Source organism: Chrysochloris asiatica, unplaced genomic scaffold (genome assembly GCF_000296735.1).
Source record: "Chrysochloris asiatica unplaced genomic scaffold, ChrAsi1.0 scaffold00186, whole genome shotgun sequence".
Lineage (NCBI taxonomy): Eukaryota > Metazoa > Chordata > Mammalia > Afrosoricida > Chrysochloridae > Chrysochloris > Chrysochloris asiatica.
The window spans coordinates 3,387,687-3,409,138 of record NW_006408704.1 but is presented as its reverse complement, the minus strand read 5'-3'; the positions used below and the strand labels follow the sequence as shown (position 1 = coordinate 3,409,138).

At 44.1% G+C, this 21,452-nt stretch overlaps 1 protein-coding gene across 2 annotated transcripts in view; it reads right to left on the bottom strand.

Moving 5' to 3' along the window:
* TAMM41 (TAM41, mitochondrial translocator assembly and maintenance protein, homolog (S. cerevisiae)) overlaps positions 1–20,604 on the bottom strand; it is a 71,485-nt gene extending 50,881 nt beyond the window's left edge. For both annotated transcript variants that reach the window (XM_006872177.1, XM_006872178.1), the window contains exons 1-3: positions 20,470–20,604; positions 12,953–13,135; positions 8,732–8,824 (exon numbers count right to left, since the gene is read on the bottom strand). In XM_006872177.1, the coding sequence (XP_006872239.1) occupies positions 8,732–8,824; positions 12,953–13,135; positions 20,470–20,604 (411 nt within the window). The remainder of the gene's footprint in view (positions 1–8,731; positions 8,825–12,952; positions 13,136–20,469) is intronic.
* Positions 20,605–21,452: the final 848 nt, after the last annotated feature.

The following is a 21,452-nucleotide window of genomic DNA, read 5'->3' as shown; positions in this document are numbered from 1 at the left end:
TCCTGGCGCAGCCAAGCTTCCCGGACTAGAAAGCAATAGATTTCTTGCTTCTGCCACAGGATTCCCCTAGCTGTGAGTCTTCCAACCTTCTAAGTATTCCTTTATATGCGGTTCAGAGTTCTGGGACCAGCCCCTGAACCTGCTTGGTCAGGTATTCTGTGTTGTTGTTGGCGGAGCTCTCAGCTATACGTCCACCCGATCCGCCATCTTGTTTGTTGTCCCCTCTATGAACTTTTAAAAGCCTCCTCGTATTGTGCATATAAGCCTTCCTGTGCATATAAGTTGTGTTTACACTGTACTGTAGTCTATTAAGTGTGTAATACTACGAAAATGTTTGAAATTGTGACATTTGCCAAAATGTGCCACAGAGACAGAAAATCAGTGCATGCTGTTATAGAAAATGGTGTGGACAGACTTGCTTGGGGCAGGATTGCCACAGACCTCCAATTTATACAAGATCCAGCAGCATCTGCAAAGCATAGTAAGACGAGGTATACCTGCAGTATCAAACACACAACTACTTTAAGAATGAGCCTTAAGAACCCAACTTTTATCTTTTACCTTTTATTCCCCATACTTGTTTCCTAAGGGAGTTTTTTTTTAATGGCCAAACTCCCATATGTTATGTAAGCCGGTTGATTCAATATCACCACCTCCTCCCTTGTAATTACCAGTTAATAGCCCTTAATTAAGTCTTTCAGCACTTTTGTGTGTTTAGTATTGTTGCAATCAACTGCAGAGAGTAAAACCAAAGAGCATAGCTTGCTCATCTCTGCTAAGGTGATGGCAAAAATCAGGGTAACACACTCTACCTGAGAAATTCAGCTCTAAATGTTTTCAGTTATTCGCATACACTTATTTAGGGATCTGTTCTACTTCTTATCTTGAAAGGGGACCCAAACAAAATTTAAGATCCTAAAAAACTGCTGTATTTATTCCTTGAATCACTTTGGTGCTGTTGTTAGGTGCTGTTGCGTCGGTTCCGACCCATAGCGACCCTGTATAGAGTTTCCGAGGAGCAGCTGGTGAGCTTGAACCGTCAACCTTGTAGTTCAAACAGCTTTGCAGTCTAGCGCATTAACCCACAGCACCACACCAGGACTCCCATCCTTTTATTCCGCGTACAAATATGGGTCTAAGAAAGATTTTAAAAGAACATTTAATGCAACCTTCTCATTTACTCATAGAAACTGAGGCCCGGAGGGGTTAAAATACTTTTCCACCTTGGCCCCCAGACGACTCTTCTCTGGTGCTCTCCTCAACCCTCCTTACTTTCAAACTCCCATTCTTCTTCTAATCCTTCTTCCACTTTTTTTGGGTGGCTTTTATAGAAGCTCAAGGAAATTAGAAGCTATTCTGAGATGCTAACAAATCCAATATGCAGAGAAAAGGTTATGTTTGCGGTTATTTTTCTCTTCAACAAAATAAATGTGTTCTCCAAAACGCTGTTCTACTTAGGTTGGCTGATATTTCAGGTTAAGAGAGTGAAAACGAAAATTTTCTTACTCCAAGGGGAAAATGCCAATTCAGAAGACTGTGTTACTGTGCTGATCTGCTTCCTCCACGTAAGGTGAACTAGGAGCTTGTCTCTGCGGCACTGGTATTTGTGGTTCACAGTGAAAAGCCAATGGACTCTTGGGACACTGCCAGAGAGGCCTGGGAAAAAAGAAAGTCCTCAGATTTGTGAATAGCTGTTTGTATCTTGCTGGGAATGCCCCGACCTGAACTGCATAGATAACAGTAGCTGCCTAGCCAGAGAAAATCTACTGCAGAGATGGGGGCATCATCTGAAGGGACTTTGAAAGCCAGTGGTGAGAGCTCTGTGAGTACCTTTCAAAAGAGAAAACAGGAGAGGCTCACATGTGTTCCCCTCCTTAACAGTCACATGAAGGGGGACTTCAGTTGCAGAGAGTGAAGCTGGAGCCACAAAGAACACAGCTTTACCCAGCCGGTGCAAATGCTCAGTCACTAACCAAATGCCACTTCCCACAGAACTTTTCCAGCCAACTGACCAGAAAGGCTAACTCTGCTAAATGGTCATTACTGGAGGAGGAAGAAGAAACACAACATTAGGGCTCCATGGAGCCTTGTTAATTATCTACTTGTTGGACTGTGGGCTCTTCAAAGACAAGCAATGTGGTTGTCTTGTTCACTTTTTAAAAATCCCTTTGGCTCACATGGAGAGGAAACCTAGCTGTCTTTTGAATAAGCAAGTGAATGGCTCCATCTTTGCATTTCAAAGGCTTGAAGCCCAAAGATTTGCTAACAGCTGGGCTCAGCCAAGACAGTAGCTAGGTTTTCTAATTCCCAGTTCAGGGGTCTTTTATATGACTAGAAGTTTTCTGTCTATAAAATTCAAGCTAAAACATGGCTGCACAACTCTGAATATACTAACACCCAATGGAGTGTATGGTCAATAAAGCTGTTATAAAAAATAAAGCTACAATACTAGCAAATGTAGACAATGTATTTACATTGCTGCTGTTGTTAAGTGGCCTCAAGTCGATTCCGACCCATAGCGACCCTATATAAGGTTTCCAAGGAGTGGCTGGTGAGCTTTAAGTTCAAAGGATTTTGCAGTCTGACGCATAGCTACATTCCTTAACAAGGTAGCAAAATTACTAGTGTGTTAATTTGAGTGCTTTAAAACTTCAAAACAAAATTATCTAAACACAAAAAAACAAAATATCAAGTACAAAACTCCAAATTTATGTTCAGTAAACCATTCTACCGTGTGGGTATCAGTCCAATTCATATCCCACTATGCTACCAGAGCTCCTTCTAGTGGATGTTGGTGGTGGTGGGCCACGGAGTCAGTTCTGACTCACACAGAAACCCAGTACAGGGTTTCTGAGGCTGTAAATCTTTACCGGAGCAGAAAGCCTCATCTTTCTCCTGAGAGGCTGGTGGGTTTAAACTGCCAACCCTGCGATTAGTGTCCAGTACTTATCTCTGGTAGCGTAGTGGTTACGAATCGGGCTGCGAACCTTAAGGCCAACAGTTCGAAACTCCCAGCTGTTCCGTGGGAGAAAGATGAGGCGTTCTGCTCCCGTAAAGATTTACAGCCTCGGAAACCCTGTACAGGGTCGCTATGGGTCGGAACCGACTCGACGGCACTTAACAACAACTTATCTCTACATCATTACCAGGCCTCCTATAAGCAGGGAAATAACTATTAATATTACTTTAGAATTCTTTTGACTTCAAGAAGATTGGTCACAAGGTCCTATTATTATTACTGGCCACAAGGACTTTAAATCTCATGGTTCTTTACTTGGAAAAAGAGAAATAACGCAGAAGCTTAAGGCTGCACTAGAAATAAAAATGGAGTGTCTCTTCAGTTATGAGTGAAGTTACAGTATGATAAGAATTTAATTTAATGCTGTTTTCAGAAATGGCCATCTTTCTAAGCAATGTATTCCTTTTACATGCCTTCTGAAGTCTTAAATTGCTAGTGATTTGAGGAATTCTATTTTACTTGGCAATATGCTGGACACATTTGGAGCTTTATACAATACAACTTAATACTGTCTTTTAAAACGCAAAACGATTCACACTCATAGTCACATAATTCTTTAAGACGTTCCATCATTTTCTTGTCCAAATGTTACCTCTCTTTTCATTCAAGATTTGTTTTCTATGAAGTTTGATTAATAATTGCTGCCACCTAGAGGTAAAAGAGCATACTGACCAGTACTTATAGCTGAGCATTCTTTAGAAGGGTTAGCAGTACTCTGATTAACAAGTGACTGTCCTCCTGTGGTGCTGCAGTTTAATGTGCTGGACTGCAAAGTCAGTGTGACCTACAAGGTCAGTGGTTCAAGCTCACCAGTTGCTCCTTGGAAAACCTACAAAGGTTGGAAGTGACTTGACGGTACTTAACAACCACCACCACTGGAGTCCTGGTGTGGCACTGTAGGCTCATGTGTCTGACTGCAAAGTCCTTTGAACTGCAAGGTCGGCTGGCGGTTCAAGCTCACCAGCTGCTCCTTGGAAACCTGAAACAGGGTTGCTATGGGTTGGAATCGACTCGACTGCACTTAACATTTACTATACTTTACCTCAGGGTGAGCTCTGGTAGCGTAGTGGTTATGAATCGGGCTGCCAACCTTAAGGTCAGCGGTTCGAAACTACCAGCTGCTCCGCGGGAGAAAGATCAGGCTTTCTACTCCCGTAAAGATTTACACCCTCAGAAACCCTGTACAGGGTCGCTATGGGTCGGAACCGACTCGACGGCACTTAACAACAACAACAAAGTATAAGGCAAAGTACAGAGGATACAAGGTTTTTGCATTATAATCTTATTTGGGGTCCAAATAACTGAGACACACAGTGTGGAGAGAAGGGAAGGGTCACCTGAGTGTCCCTAAGTGCCAGATATTTTAGAGCCCTTTTGGGGTCAGAGTCATTGGCCTCACTCCACAGATGAGGGACTACTGAGATCCGAGAGATGAAGTCAGGGGTTCAGGGCCACACAGCCAGGGAGCAGCAGGGCTGGCACCCATAGCCTAGGTCTGTCTGAGTCTGAAATACCTGTGTGCTTTCCAGAACTATGACTCTGTCTCACAAAGCAGGTAGTACAGATTGACCTATTTTATAGGTAAATGAACTGAGGTTCAGTTTATATAGTCACTCAAGTTCATATAAGCAGGTAGTAAGTGGCGGTAACAAACAGGATCCAGAACTTCCAGTCCCATGTTCATTTCTCTCTCAATAAGCTACACAGTTAAAACAAACTTGGAAATAAAATGATTTACTAATTTTCAATTGCATTTATTTGCTCAATTATGAGATTTGCCCATTATCTAGTCTAGAAATAAGAAATATATTTAGATACATTATTTCAGTAGGCCTATTGCTTCTGGACTTTTTAAGTTTTTACTGAAAAATTACATTCAATAAAATTCATATGTCTTAAGGACACAGCTTAAAAATGGTTTAAAAATACGGTTTAAATTCATTTTTGGTTGAGCTTTGTACTTTTTCCCATTTGTCCTTCTCTGCTGCTCTCCCTGCCTTTGAGCTTTGTTTTGAGGCTGATGCTGCCCTTTTGGTCGCAGTGGCTGATTATTCTGAGGAGCATGGTCCTGGTGAGTGATACGCTTCACTTTATAGGCCTGTCTGTTGTTTTGCTGCAGGCTGATCTCAGGGTTCTCATCAGTTCCAGGTTTAAAGGGTGTCCAAAGGCCACAATCTGGGGTCCCACCAGTTTCCACAAGCTAGTTAGTTTGGTCTTTTTTGTGATGGCGAATTTTGTTCAACGTTTTTATTTCATTCTGTCCAGGACCTTCTATGGTCCCGAGCAGAGTGGTCAGAAGCTTCATTAATTCTTACATACACATATACCTGCAAAGAGAGTGTGGTGGCTCTCTAGGCTAAGCCCTGGGCTACAAATCACAAAGTCAGCGGTTCAAGCCCACCAGCCACTCTGTGGGAGAACAATGAGGCTTTCTGCTTCCGCAAAAGATTTAAAAGCCTTGGAAACCCTATACAGGGTCACTATAAATTGAAATTGATTCCACAGCACTTAACAACAATACTTTTCTAACCACCATGCAAAGCCAGCATTTCTAGATGTTCCTGGACATTTTAGAACAAGACACACCAGGAATTGAAAGAATACAAATTAAAATCTTTCAACAAAGTGCAAGGAAGGCACTTACTTATCAATGCCAACAAATTTGGAAGACAACTACCTGGCCAACTGACTGGAACAGATCAGTATTTGTGCCCATTCCAAAGAGAGGTGACTCAACAGACTGCGGAAATCATCGGACAATATCACTAATATCCCATGTGAGTAAAGTTTTACTAAAGGTAATACAGAAACGGCTGCAACCATGTATCACCAGAGATCTTCCAGAGATTTAAGCCAGTTTCAGAAGAGGATGTGGAACGAGGGATATCATTGTTGATATCAGGCAAATCTTGGCTGAAAGCAGAGAATATCAGAAAGATGTTTACTTGTGCTTTATTGACTATGCAAAGGCTTTCGATTGTGTGGATCATGACAAGCTATGGACAACATTGTAGAGGATGAGTATTCCGGAACACTTAATTGTGCTCACAAGGAACCAGTACATAGACCAAGAGGCAGTTGTTCGAAGAGAACAAGGGAACACCAAATGGTTAAAATTAGGAAAAGTGTGTGCCAGGGTTGTATTCTTTCACTATACTTATTCAATCTGTATGCTGAACAAATAATCAGAGAAACTGGATTATATGAAGAAAAATGTGGCATCAGGATTGGAGGAAGTCTCATTAACAATCTATAATATGCAGATGATACAATCTTGCTTGCTGAAAGCCAAGAGAACTTAAAATACTTTTTGAAGATCAAAGACCAAAGCCTTTGGTATGGACTGCACCTCAACGTAAAGAACACAAAAATCCTCACCACTGGATCAATAAACAACATCCATATAAATGGAGTTGTCAATGACTTCATTTTGCTTGGATCAACCATCAAAATTCATGGAAGCAGCATTCAAGAAATCAAATGACATATTGCATTAGGCAAATCTGCTGTGTAAGACCTCTTTAAAGTGTTGAAGAGCAAAGATGGCAGCTTGAGGACTAAGGTGCGCGGACCCAAGCCATGATATTTTCAGTATCCTCATATGCATGTGAAAGTTGGATATTGAATAAGGAAGACTGTAGAAGAATTGACACATTTGAGTTATGGTGTTGGAGGCGAATACTGAAAGTGCTATGGGCTGCCGAAAGAACAAACAGATCCATGTTGGAAGAAGGGCAGCCAGAGTGCTCCTTGAAGGTCAAGATGGCCAGACTTCGCCTCTCATACTTTGGACATGTTGTCAGGAGGGACTAGTTGCTGAAGAAGGATATCATGTTTGGTAAGGTGGATCAGAGAAAGGAAGACCCCCAGTGAGATGGACTGGCCAAGTGGCAGGATCAATGGGCCCAAGGGTAGCAAGGATTGTGAGGTTGGCCCAGGATCAGGCAGTGTTTCATTCTGTTGTGCACAGGTTGCTATGACTCAGTACTGACTCAATGGCACCTAACAACAACACTATTAAATTTTAAGCCCAGGAGTTAGGCAAAAATATCTCAACAACCCATGTAAATAAATAAAAAGTTTTTTATGACACACACCAAGTAAAGCAGATTGTATACATCCTCATTTTTGTTGTTGCCATAGCTGACTATGAAAGGAGCAGCAATGCAGTCACTGTGGGAGCAACTTGGGGACAATGACATTTCTCCTTGTTGTAACAAGTGCATGACATTGGCAACTCTGGCTATTTTCCAGAGCTCTTAAACCAAATTTGAGAAGATTCCATCTCAGAAAATAGACATGTCTGTAAAAAGGAAGAAACAAGTGATATTTTGCAAATATCTGTTAAAAGCGCAAGTCCCTTCCCATATTACAAGTTGCTATTAGAGACGAGGGAAGAGAGTCCTGACTGGCACCACCACGGGTCTGAGGCGGGTGACTAACTAAAAGGAGTGGTGAGAACACCATTCCCTCTTGGGATGGCTTCCTGTCTCACTTATTCCATGAAGATGCACCAAGGGATGGCTTACTGTGTGCCAGGCAGCGTCCTCACGGGCATGCACAGTCAGGAAGAGAAGGCTCCTGCCCCGCCCCAGGGAATGGAGTCAGAGCTGAAGGATCCTTAGAGAGTGGCCAAGTGCAATCAGGGCAGGGTCTGGGCATTGTTTGGCACTGGATTTTATAGGGAGTCCTGGTGTGATGCTGTAGGATAAGCACCAGATCAGTGGCTCAAACCTACCAGTGGCTGCTTGGAAACCCTATACAGGGTCGATAGGAACTGGAACTGACACTGTGAACTTTAACAACAAAGGAATCTGGGAGAAAGATGTGACTCCATCCTGTAGGGTCACTAGGAGTTGGAAACGACTCTAGGCCAATGGCTTTCGTTTGGTTAAAGGAACCTAAACTCAAGGCTATTTCCTGGAGTTGGAACTTACCGCAATCAGAAGGGAAAAGGCAATGCCTAGTTTGGAGAGAACAAAAAACCCAAACCTGTTGCTGTTGAGTCAACGATTTCAACTCATGTCATCAGAACAGAATTGTGCTCTATAAGGTTTTCAATTGTGGCGTGGGTAAAGTACACAAATTAGGTTCCATTTAACAATTTATATACATTATTTCTTAACAGTAACTGCAGTCCCCTCAATGTACTAGCACTCTTCCACTTTCTCCCAGGGGTCCCCGTTTCCATTAGTCCTCTTTTCCTGACCCTTCCTGCCTTCTGAGTATTGTTTTTGAGCAATACTGCCTTTTTGGCCTCCTAGGGTTGATTCCAGAGAGTTTTCAGTGATGTTTTTGGATGTAGATCGCCAGGCCTTTCTGTGGGTGGACTCAAACAGTCGAGTACTTCACCCTCCGTGTCACTTAAAGACTACAAACAAGTTGCTGTTGACTAGATTCTGATCCATGGTGACTTCAGGTAGAACTGTGCTCCACAGGGTTTTAAATGGCCATGAACTTTCAGTTCTCAGAAGAGAGGCCTGCTGATGTCCTGTCTCCAGGCCACGGAAACCCTATGGAGCACAGTTCTATTCTAACACACACAGGACTGCCAACAGCAACTCGGTTTGTCTTCTTTTCTTTCGAGGTGCCTCTGGATGAATTCTAACTGCTAATCTTTCAGTTAGTAGCTGGGTGCTTAACGTTTGTGCCACCCAGAGACTACTCAGATAGGGAGGCAACCCTAATAATGGCAGCCCACAAAACACTCACGGGTTTTTGGAGTCGTCCAGCAATGTATAAGTTATTCCAGGTCAGGAGATCTTCAATCAGAATACCAGTGCTAATAACCCCATATTTGATAAGCTAGAAAAGAAATGGGCAGGAATGAAGAAGTATAAATCACCATGCTGCAACTTAAGCTTTTTGCAAAATATAAAGAAACAGACCAAAATTCCTAACCAGAGCGGTACCTGATTTACGAAGTTTCTCAAAACACCAGGATTTCGAATTGCTTCAGTCATGGCTGATATAATGAAGTTGGAACAGACCTAAATTTGTAAAATGTGTGTGTTCTAGAACAAGAAGTAACAGGAAAAATTATGGGCCAAAGTCCTGGAGTGGGGGCCCTTTCAGGAGCCTGGATACGTGCCAGGACTGTGAAGAGCCACACACATTAGACGTGGTGCGCTCGGCCACTGTCTTTGATGGGGTATGACTGCTTCATACTATGCTGATCAAGAGATCTGGTTGCTATGCAACATGCGCGCTTCCCTTGTTTTCTAAGAGGACATTCATTTCTAGCAGGGTGCCAACCTCTGATTTTTCCTGTTCTGGTTATTGTTCCAGTACAACCATAGTTTATAAATTTGGGTTCATTCTGGTGTCACTTCCTGGGCCAAGACTGAACTAGAAAGAACAGGTTTGAAGCCCGGGTATAAACGGACATCCTGTTTGCACCTGAAGCTTTCCCACAGGTTTAGTGTCTGTGAGAAGTCAAGTGACCACCACTTCAAAGGCACAATGGCTGTTGGAAGCTACTTAGTATTGGTCCTCAGGGGACAGGAAGGAAAAAGAACTGATCCTTCAACACAGATATAGTGAGGAGCAGTGATGCCGTTCGGTCTCTTCATTTGAGAAATAACAAACACAAAGACTAGTGAAAACAAATGGTGTGCCCAAGGTGATAATATTAGGAGCAAAGTCAAAATGAGGTTCCAGAATTTCAGTGTCCTTTTTACCACCAGGTATAAAGTTTTCTTCAATTCAAAGTTTTCTCTGACGTTCTTTATGTAGTGAATTTCTTGTTTCTTATCACTTCAAACAATTAAAATAATAATAATAATAATAACACCCCAAAAGAAAACTTCTTTATCAGTACTCAACACATGGAATTATAGCGAAGCTCATTTCAGTAGTAAATGACAAGCCCTAAACGTAATCCATCCAGGTCATAGAATCCTGTCTGTGTTAGCAAATGCCTCTACACCCACTGTGCTGAGCTTTAATATCCATAAGCACCCTCCTCAGGATGCAAATATCTAAAAAGTCACTAAACAGTTTCAACAAAAAAGTAGTCCCTTTGGTAAATAATTATGCCCAAGCATTTGGTTACTGGAGTTCGTAGTATTATTTGAAAGCTATTAATTAATGAAAGGTTCAACACAACATTAATTATGGAAAAAGAGCAAACCTACGTGAACTGAAAAGCTACCTTCTTCACTCCACTCTAGACCCAGTACTGCAGAAACCTGTTCTCTCTGCAGCCAAGCACCAATTGGCAGGCAATGGAAACATCCCTGGCCCCTAAGTCAGGGGGAATGATGGGTAATTTTATGCGCCAACTTGGCTAAACCTATATTCTCAGTTGTGTTTTTTTTTTGTTAACTGTTGTCCAGTTGGTGCTGACTCATAGCGACCCTGTATAGGGTTTCCAAGGGTGGATGGTGGGTATGAACTGTCAACCTTACAGTGAGCTGTCTGCTGCTTATCCTATAGTGCCATATGTAATGACCTCCCGTAATGTAATCTAATGCTATCAGTGGAGAGGGGAGTTTCCTTTTTACATGTGTGGTATGGCACTATAGGACTGGACTACTAACCACAAAGTCAGTAGAGCTAACCCACCAGCTGCTCCTTGGACACCCTATACAGGGCTGTTCAATGTTGGAGCCGACTCGACAGCACTTTAACAGCAATGTATGTCTATTGGTGTTAAATGGTGTCATTCATATATATATATATCGCTGTTGTTGTTATGTGCCATGGAGTCGGTTCCGACTACCAGAGCTCCATATATATATATACACACACACATATAATTACACACACATACACATTTATATACATATATAAGAAACTCTGGTTATAGCGTAGTGGTTATGAGTCGGGCTGCCAACCTCAAGGTCAGCAGTTCGAAATTACCAGCTGTTACATGGGAGAAAGATAAGGTATTCTGTCCCATAAAGAATTACAGCCTTAGAAACCCTGTACAGGGTCGCTATGGGTTGGAACCGACTCTACAGTACTTAACAACCAACCAACAAACAACATACATACACACACAAATACAGTCCTGGTGTGGTGCTATAGGATCAGCACTGAACTGCAAGGTCAATTTGAAGTGCAAGGTGGTGGTTCAAACCCATCAGCCAATCCTCAGAAACCCTATACAGGGTTGCTATGATTTGGAACCGATTCAGTGGCACTTAATAACAACTGGTGGCAAAGGGCTAATAACCATAAGGTCAGCAGTTCAAACCCAGCAGCTGCTCCGTGTGAGAAAGATGAGGATGTTTGCGTCCATAAAGATTTACAGCCGAAACCCTCTATGTGGTCACTGTAAGTCAGAACAGATTCGACGGCATCTAACGACAATATCAAATATATATACATACAAACATACATACATACAGACAGACAGACAGACAAGGCACTCTAGTAGTGTAGTGGTTACAAACTGGGCTGCTAACCACAAGGTCAGCAATTTGAAATCAGTGGCTCCATGGGAGAAAGATGAGGCTTTAGTCACTATGAGTAGAAATCGACTCCAAGGCACATCTCTCTCTCTCTCTTTCTCTCATAAACACACACACACACACTCTGAAAGCGACAGCCCTGTTTTTCTGGGTCTCACAAGTTTCCTGCCTTTGACAGGGCACAAATCTTAACACTTTTCTATGACTCATAGTGGAAATTCCCGACACAGGTTTTACCACATATGCCACAGTAGCTGTTTCACTAGAGAACAAACTCTGATGAAGACAGGAGGCCTGTCACTAACTAGCTGCATGACCTTATGAAGAAGTCATTTCCCCGCCCTGAACCTCACCTTCGTCATCTGTAAAATGCAGGAGGGGATAGAACAGACCTCAACCCCAAAAAGCACTTAACAGTGAAACCTGCAAAAGCCAGAACCTATATAAGGCAGAAGCTGGTCAAAGAAGAAAAACTCTGGTATTTTCCACTAAAACAAGTGATAGAAAGGTGGTAAGACTACAGCCAGTCCAGGGGAGGAAACGTGTGAGAGTGCTTCGGCTCTGACAGGTCTCACTGTACATGGCCCACCGCTCCACAGACAGCACCAACCCATCACAGCACTCACACCGGCTACGGTCTGCTGTGTCTTCAAAACGCTTCTCAAGGTAGTACTTCAACTTCCTGCCCTCCAAAGTGTACCATCAACGTCACCTGCTCTTGTTGTCAGGTCCTGTCGAGTCCGTTCTGACTCACAGTGACCCCGTACACGGTTTCCAAGGAGCACTGGTGTGCCATTCCTAGCCTAGCTGATCTCTAGGTGGAATGTGCTTAGCCTCCACTGGTCCTCTTAGGTCGGGGTTCTGTCTAGCTCCTAGTAGCCCTCAGAGACTGGGATCCTTCATCCGAAGATTCTAGCTGCGGTCCTGCTGTCAGACACCCTGTCTGCTGGCATCTCGGCCTCTTACCTGCTCTCCAATGCCCCAACACTCAATTCCACCTCCAGCTAGCACCAAGGGATGCCTATTACTGGGCCCCACTTCTCATTTCTTGGGGGTGTTTGCTCTTCCTCGCAGATGATTCACCTGCAGCCTGACTCTAAATGGGCCCACCTATTCCTTCTGCTGACCAAACCCATGGTTCTCAAAGGGTGGTCCCCACACTCTGGACATCACTGAGGAGCAGATCTCAAGCTCCATCCGAGACCTACAGAATCAGGGGCTCTGGAGATAGGCTCTGTCAATCTGTGCTTCAAACAGGACTTCAGTAATTGTGACACAGAGTAAAATCTGAGAACCACTTGGCCTGTGGCAAAAAGATGGAAACAGCCAACCACCTCAAGCTGCAGTCACCATCAGGGGAAGCAGAGGGCTCCAGTTACTGCTCCATCCCTGGATTCAAGACATGCAGCAGGACCATCGGCAGGAGCACACATATTTAACTGGTGTTCAAGTGACAACGGTGGTGGAGCCTACACAACCCCTATCCAAGTCAAGACAAAGGCCCAAAGCCACTTACCCTGCCATCACACTTTATCAATGGGTTGTAGTACACTCCAGCGCCGAAGTTATTCTGGATGGTTGTGATAGCCCTAGGCCCCAACATTTTTAATAAAGAATAGTGGCTCCAGTTTTGCTTCAAGTTCTTTGAATGCCATCCCACAGGGTCATCTACTGTGAAGACAAGGTCGAGCATGAGATTCTGCGAGGGGAGAAGAGAATGAGGTCAGTGTGAATTCTGAGTGTGACAACAAGTCAGAATCTGCATCCTGACCTGGTAAGAGTCAGAAGACTCTGGATTCTCCTCGAAGGAAGCTTTGGAATTAAAACGAGCTTTGTTTTCATCTCACAAATAATAATGGCAAAAACATGTATTATTAAGGAGCCCTGGTGGCACTATAGGATAAGCACTGGACTGCAAACCACAAGGTCAGCAGTTCAAACCTACCAGCCGCTCCTCAGGAGAAAGATGAGCATGTTTGCTTTGGTAAAGATTTAGTCTTGAAAGCAGGGTGACGAAGAGTAGGAATCTATCCAATGGTATGTTGTGCAAGACGTTCTTCTAAGCACTTTATATATGTATGTATAATATATATGGATTCCTGGTGTGGTGCTGTAGGATAAGCACTGGACTGCTGCTAACTGTAAGATGGGCTGTTTAAAGCCACCAGTTACTCCTTGGAAACCCTATACAGGGTTGTTGTGAGTCAGAACCAAGTCAATGGCACTTGTTGTTAGGTGCCATCGAATTGGTACCGACTCACAGCAACCCTATGCACAACAGAACGAAACATTGCCTAGTCCTCGGCCAACCTCAAAATTGTTGCCATGCTTGAGCCCATTGATGCTGCCACTTTGCCAATCCATCTTGCTGGGGGTCTTTCTCTTTTTCTCTGACCCTCCACCTTACCAAATATGGTATCTTTCTCCAGTGACTGGTCCCTCCTGACTATATGTCGGAAGTATGAGAGACGAAGTCTGGCCATTCTGGCCTCCAAGGAGCATTCTGGCTGTACTTCTTCCAGCACAGATGTTTCTTTTGGCAGCCCATGGCACTTTCAATATTCTCCTCCAACACCATAACTCAAAAGCATCAATTCTTTTATGATCTTCCTTATTCACTGTCCAACTTTCGCATGCATATGGTTATTGAAAAAGTCAGGCGTACTTTTGACAATTTCCAATTTTCTTAGATGAAGTATTTCATACATTCTATGTTCTAATTATTAATGGATGTTTACAGTTGCTTCTCTTCATTTTGAATTGTGCCCCATCAGCAAATGAAGGTCCCGAGGAATTTACTTCATTCGCGTCATCACAGTCAACTCTACTTTGAGGAGGCAGCTCTTCCCCAGTTGCATTTTGAGTGAAATCCAATCTGAGGGGCTCATTTTCCAGCACTATATCTGACAGTGTTTCTCTGCTATTCATAAGGTTTTCAGTGACTAAATATTTCAAAGTAGCTTGTCTCTCTTTCTTACTAGTCTTTGTCTGGAAGCTCATCTGAAACCTGTCCACCATGGGTGATCCTGCTGGTATTTAAAATACTGGTGGCATAGCCTTCAGAATCACAGCACCTCAAAAGCCACCGCAGCATGATGAACTGACAAACGGCACTTAAAATATATCTACATAGATATATAGACACACACATTACACATGAGGTTAAGTCAAAAATTATCAGCACTCTAGTTGTATTAAATGCTCACCCACATCCACAGCTGATGACAACATTGAGCATGCACGTGAAGTGATTCTGTTAAATATAAGTGACAGTGGATTATGTGGCAAATCATTCGCAAATCAGTCATGGCTCTATTGATGAAATAGGCAGACGTGGATTTTGAAGTTTGTGCGAAATGGGTATCGAAACAACTCAAGGAAGAACATAAACAGAAGCATTTAGACATCTGTCTATAAATTTGGACTAATATTCCAAGAAAGGTAAGTTTCTTTAAAAAAATCGGTACATGGATTCATCATGGATTCTTCACAGTGACATGGTCTAATCACTACGAGCTGGGATGGCAGAGCATGGAGTGCAAACATCCTCTATCGCCAACCAAGAAAAACTTCAAAAAGTCAACCACCAGCTGGCAAACTGATGCTTACAGGTTTCTGAGATTCTCAAGGGCCAGTATGGAAACATTATCAGGAAAAAGGTTCAACAATCAAGAGTGCTCGTTACAGTGAGATGCACACTTAAGATCTGAGGTCTAAAGCTCGGATTAAACTCAGAGGACTGCTATCCATGGGTGTTGTGATCTTGCATGACAATGCACGTCCCCACACTGCTGACACTCCGCAAAAACATCATGGTGTTAAAGCATCCTTCCCATAGTCCTGAACTTGCTTCATCGGACCCTCACCTGTTTGATCCCCTGAAAGCAGTCCTTCGAGGACAAAGATTTACCTCTGATAAAGAAGTGAAGACAGTGGTGCATTCATGGTTCACAGCTCAGCCTAAAACATTTTTTAATAAGGGAATATGAAAGCTTGCTGCCAGGTGGACAAAGTGTATTGAAAAGCAAGGAGATTATGTTGAAAAATGATGTATTTGTCTTTTCTAAAACTTGATTAAAATAAATTCTACAGCCAGAGTACGTATAACATGTATGTAAAGTTTATCCTCACAACAGCCTGACCCCATTTTATAGGAAAGGAAGCCAAAGCACAGAGCAGCTAGTGACCGGCAGACAGAAGTACTACAAGGGGGCTTCAAAAAGTTGGAAAGATTCCATTATTTTAAAATTCCAATTTCCATAAGCTCTTTGAAGACCCCTTGTATGATTCCAAATTCTGTGTGTACACAGCCTTTAAGCTAAATGTAGTTCTACTTTCCTTCCCAATCACTAACAGCACCACATAGATAAAAACTCTATAGTTCATGTAATGGAAAATAACTTAACTCTTTCCAATTCACTAACCCCTCACTGAGCACCTACAGTAAGCTAGTCCCTCTGATATATCCTGGGCAAGAGGCAAAGACTTGATCCTGCTGGGGAGACTATACCATTCAACTGTAAGGTGCCTTATGAGAGAATGCTAAATGGATGACCGTGACTCAGATTGGGGCTGGGTCCGGAGAACAGGAAGGAGATATGTTCCTGGAGATGATGAATCTGAGTCATGAAGAATGAACAGGAGAATGGCTACCACCTAGTTGTTGTTAGGTGCCACTCAATTGTTTCCAACTCATAGCGACTCCAGGCACAACAGAGGAAACACTGCCCGGTCCTGTGCCAGCCTCACAACCGTTACATTTGAGCCCACTGATGCTGCCACTGTTTCAATCCATCTTGTTGGGATTCTTTTGCTTACCCTTTACTTTACCAAGCATGAAGACAAAGTTTCACCATTCTGGCATCTAAGGTGCATTCTGACTGTGCTCCTTCCAATACAGATTCGTTTGGTTTGTTCTTCTGCCAATTCAGGGCACTTGTAATATTCTTCTCCAACACGGTAATTCAAATGCATCAATCCTCAAAGGCCTTCCTCATTCACTGTCCAATATGCACATGCATATGAGGCGAATGACAATACCATGGTGTGGGTCAGGTGTACTTAGTCCTCAGACTAAGACAGATATCACTGCTCTTGAACACTTTCAGGAGGTCTTGTGCAGCAGATCTGCCTAATGCAATACATTGTTTGCTTTCTTGCCTGCTGTTTCCATGAGTGCTGAAGGTGGACCCAAGCAAAATGAAGTCTTTGACAACTTCAATCTTTTCTCCATTTATCATGATGCTATTTACTGGTCCAACTTGAGAAATGTTTGCTTTCTTTACATTGAGGTTCAACCCAGACTGAAAGCTGTGGTCTTTGAGCTTCATCAGTCAGTACTGTACGTCCACTTAGTACTTGGCCTCACCAGGGGACACCTGGGAGGGGTGGGGAGTCCTGTTAGGGGAAACTACTCCAGTGGATAAGGGGACATCACCAGGTATGCTCCGGGAGCTGCACTTCATTTAATCTGGCTAGAAGGGAATACAGGCAGGGGCTGGGGAGCTCAGAGGGAGGCTGTTTGTATGCCAAGTAATGTTCCTGTGTAATGGAGTGAGAAGAGGCTAAAGGTAAAGGCAGAAAGACCTGACAAGAGGCCACTGCAAGAGCCCGGGTGAGAAATGAAAATACGATAGCAACTACAAATTGTCTAATTTGAGCTGTAGGTGTTAGAACTTCCCAGATTTGGAAACTCCAATGAAGGAATTACATTACAGGTGAGGGTAAGGGAAAGCAGGGCCTTTTCTGCTCAAAGGAAAAGCTATACAAAAAACGAAGAGGTAGCTTTCAAATCTGGAGGTTCCATCCTGCTCAGAGTTTATACTAGGTTATCCATAGACCCTTGGTGATATTTAGGAAGATTTGGGGGTTCCTTGGAAGTCTGGATGACCAGATGTCATCTCTCATACCTCAGACATGTTATCAGGAGGGACTAGTTCCTGAAGAAGGACATCATGCTTGGTTAAGTGGAGGGTCAGCAAAAAAGAGGAAGACCCCCAACAGATGGATTGGCAAAGAGGTAGAAGCACTGGGCTCCAGCCTAACGACTGTGAGGGTGCTGTGGGGCCGCCCAGTAGTGTTTCCATTCTGTTGTGCACAGGTCTCTTTTAGTTAGAACTGACTTGATGGCACCTAGCAATGAAGAAAAACGTGGCAACAGGATTGGAGGAAGACTCATTAACAACCTGCGATATGCAGATGATACAACCTTGCTTGCTGAAAGTGAAGAGGACTGAAAACATTTACTGATGAAGATCAAAGATCACAGCCTTTGGTATGGATTGCATTTCAATGTCAAGAAAACAAAAATCCTCACCACTGGACCAATAAACAACATTCTTATTAATGGAGAAAAGATTGAAGTTGTCAAGGACTTCATTCTTCTTGGATCAACTATCAACACTCACAGAAGCAGCAGTCAAGAAAGCAAACAACATACTGCGTTAGGCAAATCTGCTGCACAAGACCTTTTTAAAGTGTTGAAGAGCAAAGATGTCAGCTTGAGGACTAAAGTGTGCCTGACCCAAGCCATGGTCTTTTCAATAACCTCATAAGCATGTGAAAGCTGGACAGTGAATAAAGAAGACTGTAGAAGAATTGATATGAGTTATGATGTTGGAGGAGAATATTGAAAGTACCATGGGCTGCCAAAACAACCAACAGATCCATTTTGGAAGAAGAGCAGCCAGAGTGCTCCTTGGAGGCCAGGATGGCCAGACTCTCATACTTCAAACATATTGTCAGGAGGGACCAGTTGCTGGAGAAGGTTATCATGTTTGATAAGGTAGACGGTCAGAGAAAAAGAGGAAGACCCCCAACGAGATGGACTAGCCAAGAGGCAGGATTGATGGACTCAAGCGTGGCAACAGTAGTGAGGCTGGTCCAGGATCAGGCAGTGTTTCGTTCTGCTGTGCATGAGGTCGCTATGGGTCAGTACTGACTCGAAGGTACCTAACAACAACAACAACGACAATGGGCAAACATTAACATTATTTTCTGGAGCTATATAAATGTGTTTTAGGAAAATTTCTTATATATTATTGCCAAATAGTACAGGGAGGAAACAGGACGTCCAAGCACAGCATAGGTATTCTCACAAAGCAATGAATAGCAAACTTTAATCAGAAGACAGACTCCAGTCCCCAATTCCAAATTGGTAAGGCCCACTTGCAAACTGCACACTGAATTTTACAGTCACAAGAAAATGTGTATCTTCACAGCTGTTGGTGTTGTTGACCCTCAGCAGATTCTTAACAACTAACAATAGTATACCTACTCCCCAAGGAGCCCTGGCAGTATAGTGGGTTATGCACTGGGCTGCTAACAACAAAGTTCGTGGTTCAAACCCACCAGCTGCTTTGAAGGAGAAAGATTCTTTGGTATCTTTCTGCTTTGGTAAAGGTTTACAACCTTGGAAACCCTATGGGTTCTACTCTGTAATACAAGGTCACTATGAGTCCAAATCTGTAAGTACAAATCTACCCCAGAGCAGTGGGTGGGTACCTAGTCCCCAGGAGCCTTGGTTGCTGTTGTTGTTATGTACTGTGGAGTCAGTTCCGACTCATAGCGACCCTGGACAGGGTTTCCAAGGCTGTAAATCTTTACAGGAGCAGAACGCCTCATTTTTCTCCTGCAGAACAGCTGGTAGTTTTGAACTGCTGGCCTTAAGGTTCGCAGCCCAATTTGTAACCACTACGTTACCAGAGCTCCTTAGGAGCCTTGGTAGCATAGTGATTAAAGCATCTGGCTGGTAAATGAAAGGTTCATGATTCAAACCAGTTAGCCTCTGGCGGGGGAGAACTATGAGGCGTCTGCTTCCATAGAAGCTCTGGAAACCTTATGGGGTAACTGTACCGTGCATTGTTGTTGTTAGGTGCCATCTCATAGCGACCTGCTACAACAGGGTAGCTATAAATTGGAACCGACTTGACCCCAAATTGTTGTCAAGTGCCACTGAGTCAGATCAGATTCATAAGTGACCCTGTATAAGGTTTCCGAGAGTTTAAATCTTTTCTGGAGCAGAAAGCCTCTAATTTCTCCTGGTGTGGCAGGTCGGCTCAAACCCCTGATTCTGTGGTTCTTAGTCCAGTGCTTATTAGATGGAGACACCACGCTCCCTGACCCAATAGACCCTTGTTAAAAGTTCAAACCCAGCAACTGCTCCTTGGAAACTTTATTCAGGGTTGCTATGAGTCAGGGATCGACTAAACAACACTTAACAACAGTACTTAATATGGATAAATAGATTGCTGTCCACTACCTGTACCACACCTGCCCCAAACCAATCTGTCTGCTTCCTGGAGTATAACTGGTATTTTCTCTTACAGCTATATATAGATGGTGGTGGGCCGTGGAGTTGGTCCCGATTCATTGTTGTTGTGCAGTGCCAGTGAGTCGATTCCGACCCATACCGACCCTGTATAGGGTTTCCAAGGAGCAGCTGGTGAACTTGAACCTCCGACCTTACAGTTCAAACAGCTTTGCAGTCTGGCGCATTAACCCACAGCGCCACACCCCGACTCATAGTGACCTTGATTTAGTTTCCCAGGCTGTAAATCCTTACGACTTGCAGAAAGCCTCATCTTTCTCCCAGGGAGCGGCTGGCAGACTCGAACTACTGACGTTACGGTTAGCAGCAAACCGCGTAACCCACTACGCTACCTGGGCTCCTTACAGGTAGATAGGTGCGACTCTCAAACTCGGATGCGCATTAGAATCACCTGTGGACATATAAGGTCTCTCTGAGGAGAGGCTGGTGGGTTTGAACCTCTGACCTTGGAATCCTAGAATCACCTAGAAAATGCATTAAAATCCTGGAGCTTAGGCCAATTATTTCAGCATCTTTGAGCAGCACCGCGCCAGACCGTGCCAAGGGTCGTCTCCTTTCTCCCTCCTGCCGTGGCACCAGGCTTGGCGCCCCCTTGCTCGGGACCGAAGCGTCCTTCTGCGCTCCGCTAGCGACACCGTACGGTCCACTACCGACACACGGGCCGAGGCCGAGCGGGCTCCGGGTTGGGGCTGAGCCGGCCTCACCTTCTGGTTTGCACTGGGCCCCGCCTGGCGGTACACCCCGGAGCCATAGGCGAAAGCCAGGCTTAGCTCCGCTGGGAAGTGAGACAGGATCTTGCGGAAGGCCACTCCCGAAGTCGGCAGCGATTGCAGCACCATGGGGCCCAGGCTCGGCACAGACACCGGGCCAAACGAGAGCTGGGCCAGTGGCGGGGATCAGATGAAGAGGCCGGCAATCCCAAGCCTGGCGGGGACAGGCGGCGGTAGCGCCTGACCCGCGGCCGCCTCCGGACCCGCCTCTCACGCACACGCGCTTCCAAGAGACGGCGCTCGCGGATGTGTAGGGCCGGTGTCGCCTCACAGTGCCACCTCGTGGTCGGAGGAGCACACTGCATGCTGGCCGCTTGGGACTGCCGATTGGATGGTGGTGGTTATGTGCCATGGAGTCGGTTCCGACCCATTGTTGTTGCTGTTGTTTGGTGCCATCGAGTCGGTACCGATAGCCACCCTATATAGCGTTATGAGGCTGTAAATTTTTATGGGAGCAGAAAGTCTCATCTCTCTTCAGTGGCTCGGCTGGTAGTTTCGAACTGCTGACCTTGATGTTAGTACCACTTTAACGCTTGGGTAAGGGAGTGTCAGCTACCTTTAAAACTGCTTTTGATCCTTAAAAGTCCTTTTTTTGTTCTCTCCTTAAATCACATTTTAAGAAATTATTGCTTAGTCATGCGAGTATATTGCAGACTATTTTTTAAATTGAGGTGAAATTCACATAACATAAACTAACCATTTGTTCCCGCTGACTTGGAGATGAAAGAGGGAAGAGGGTGGGCTGCTTGGTCCAAAGTATAGTGAGATCTGGGAACTCCTGAGGCTACAGCTGAGAGTGAAGCATCCAGATGATGTGAAGTGGGGGGAGATGTACAAGAACGCCTAAATTTGTAGATAGTACCCATTTGACCTGGCCTTGTGATCAGAAATTGACTAGAGAAAGATTAAAAAAACAA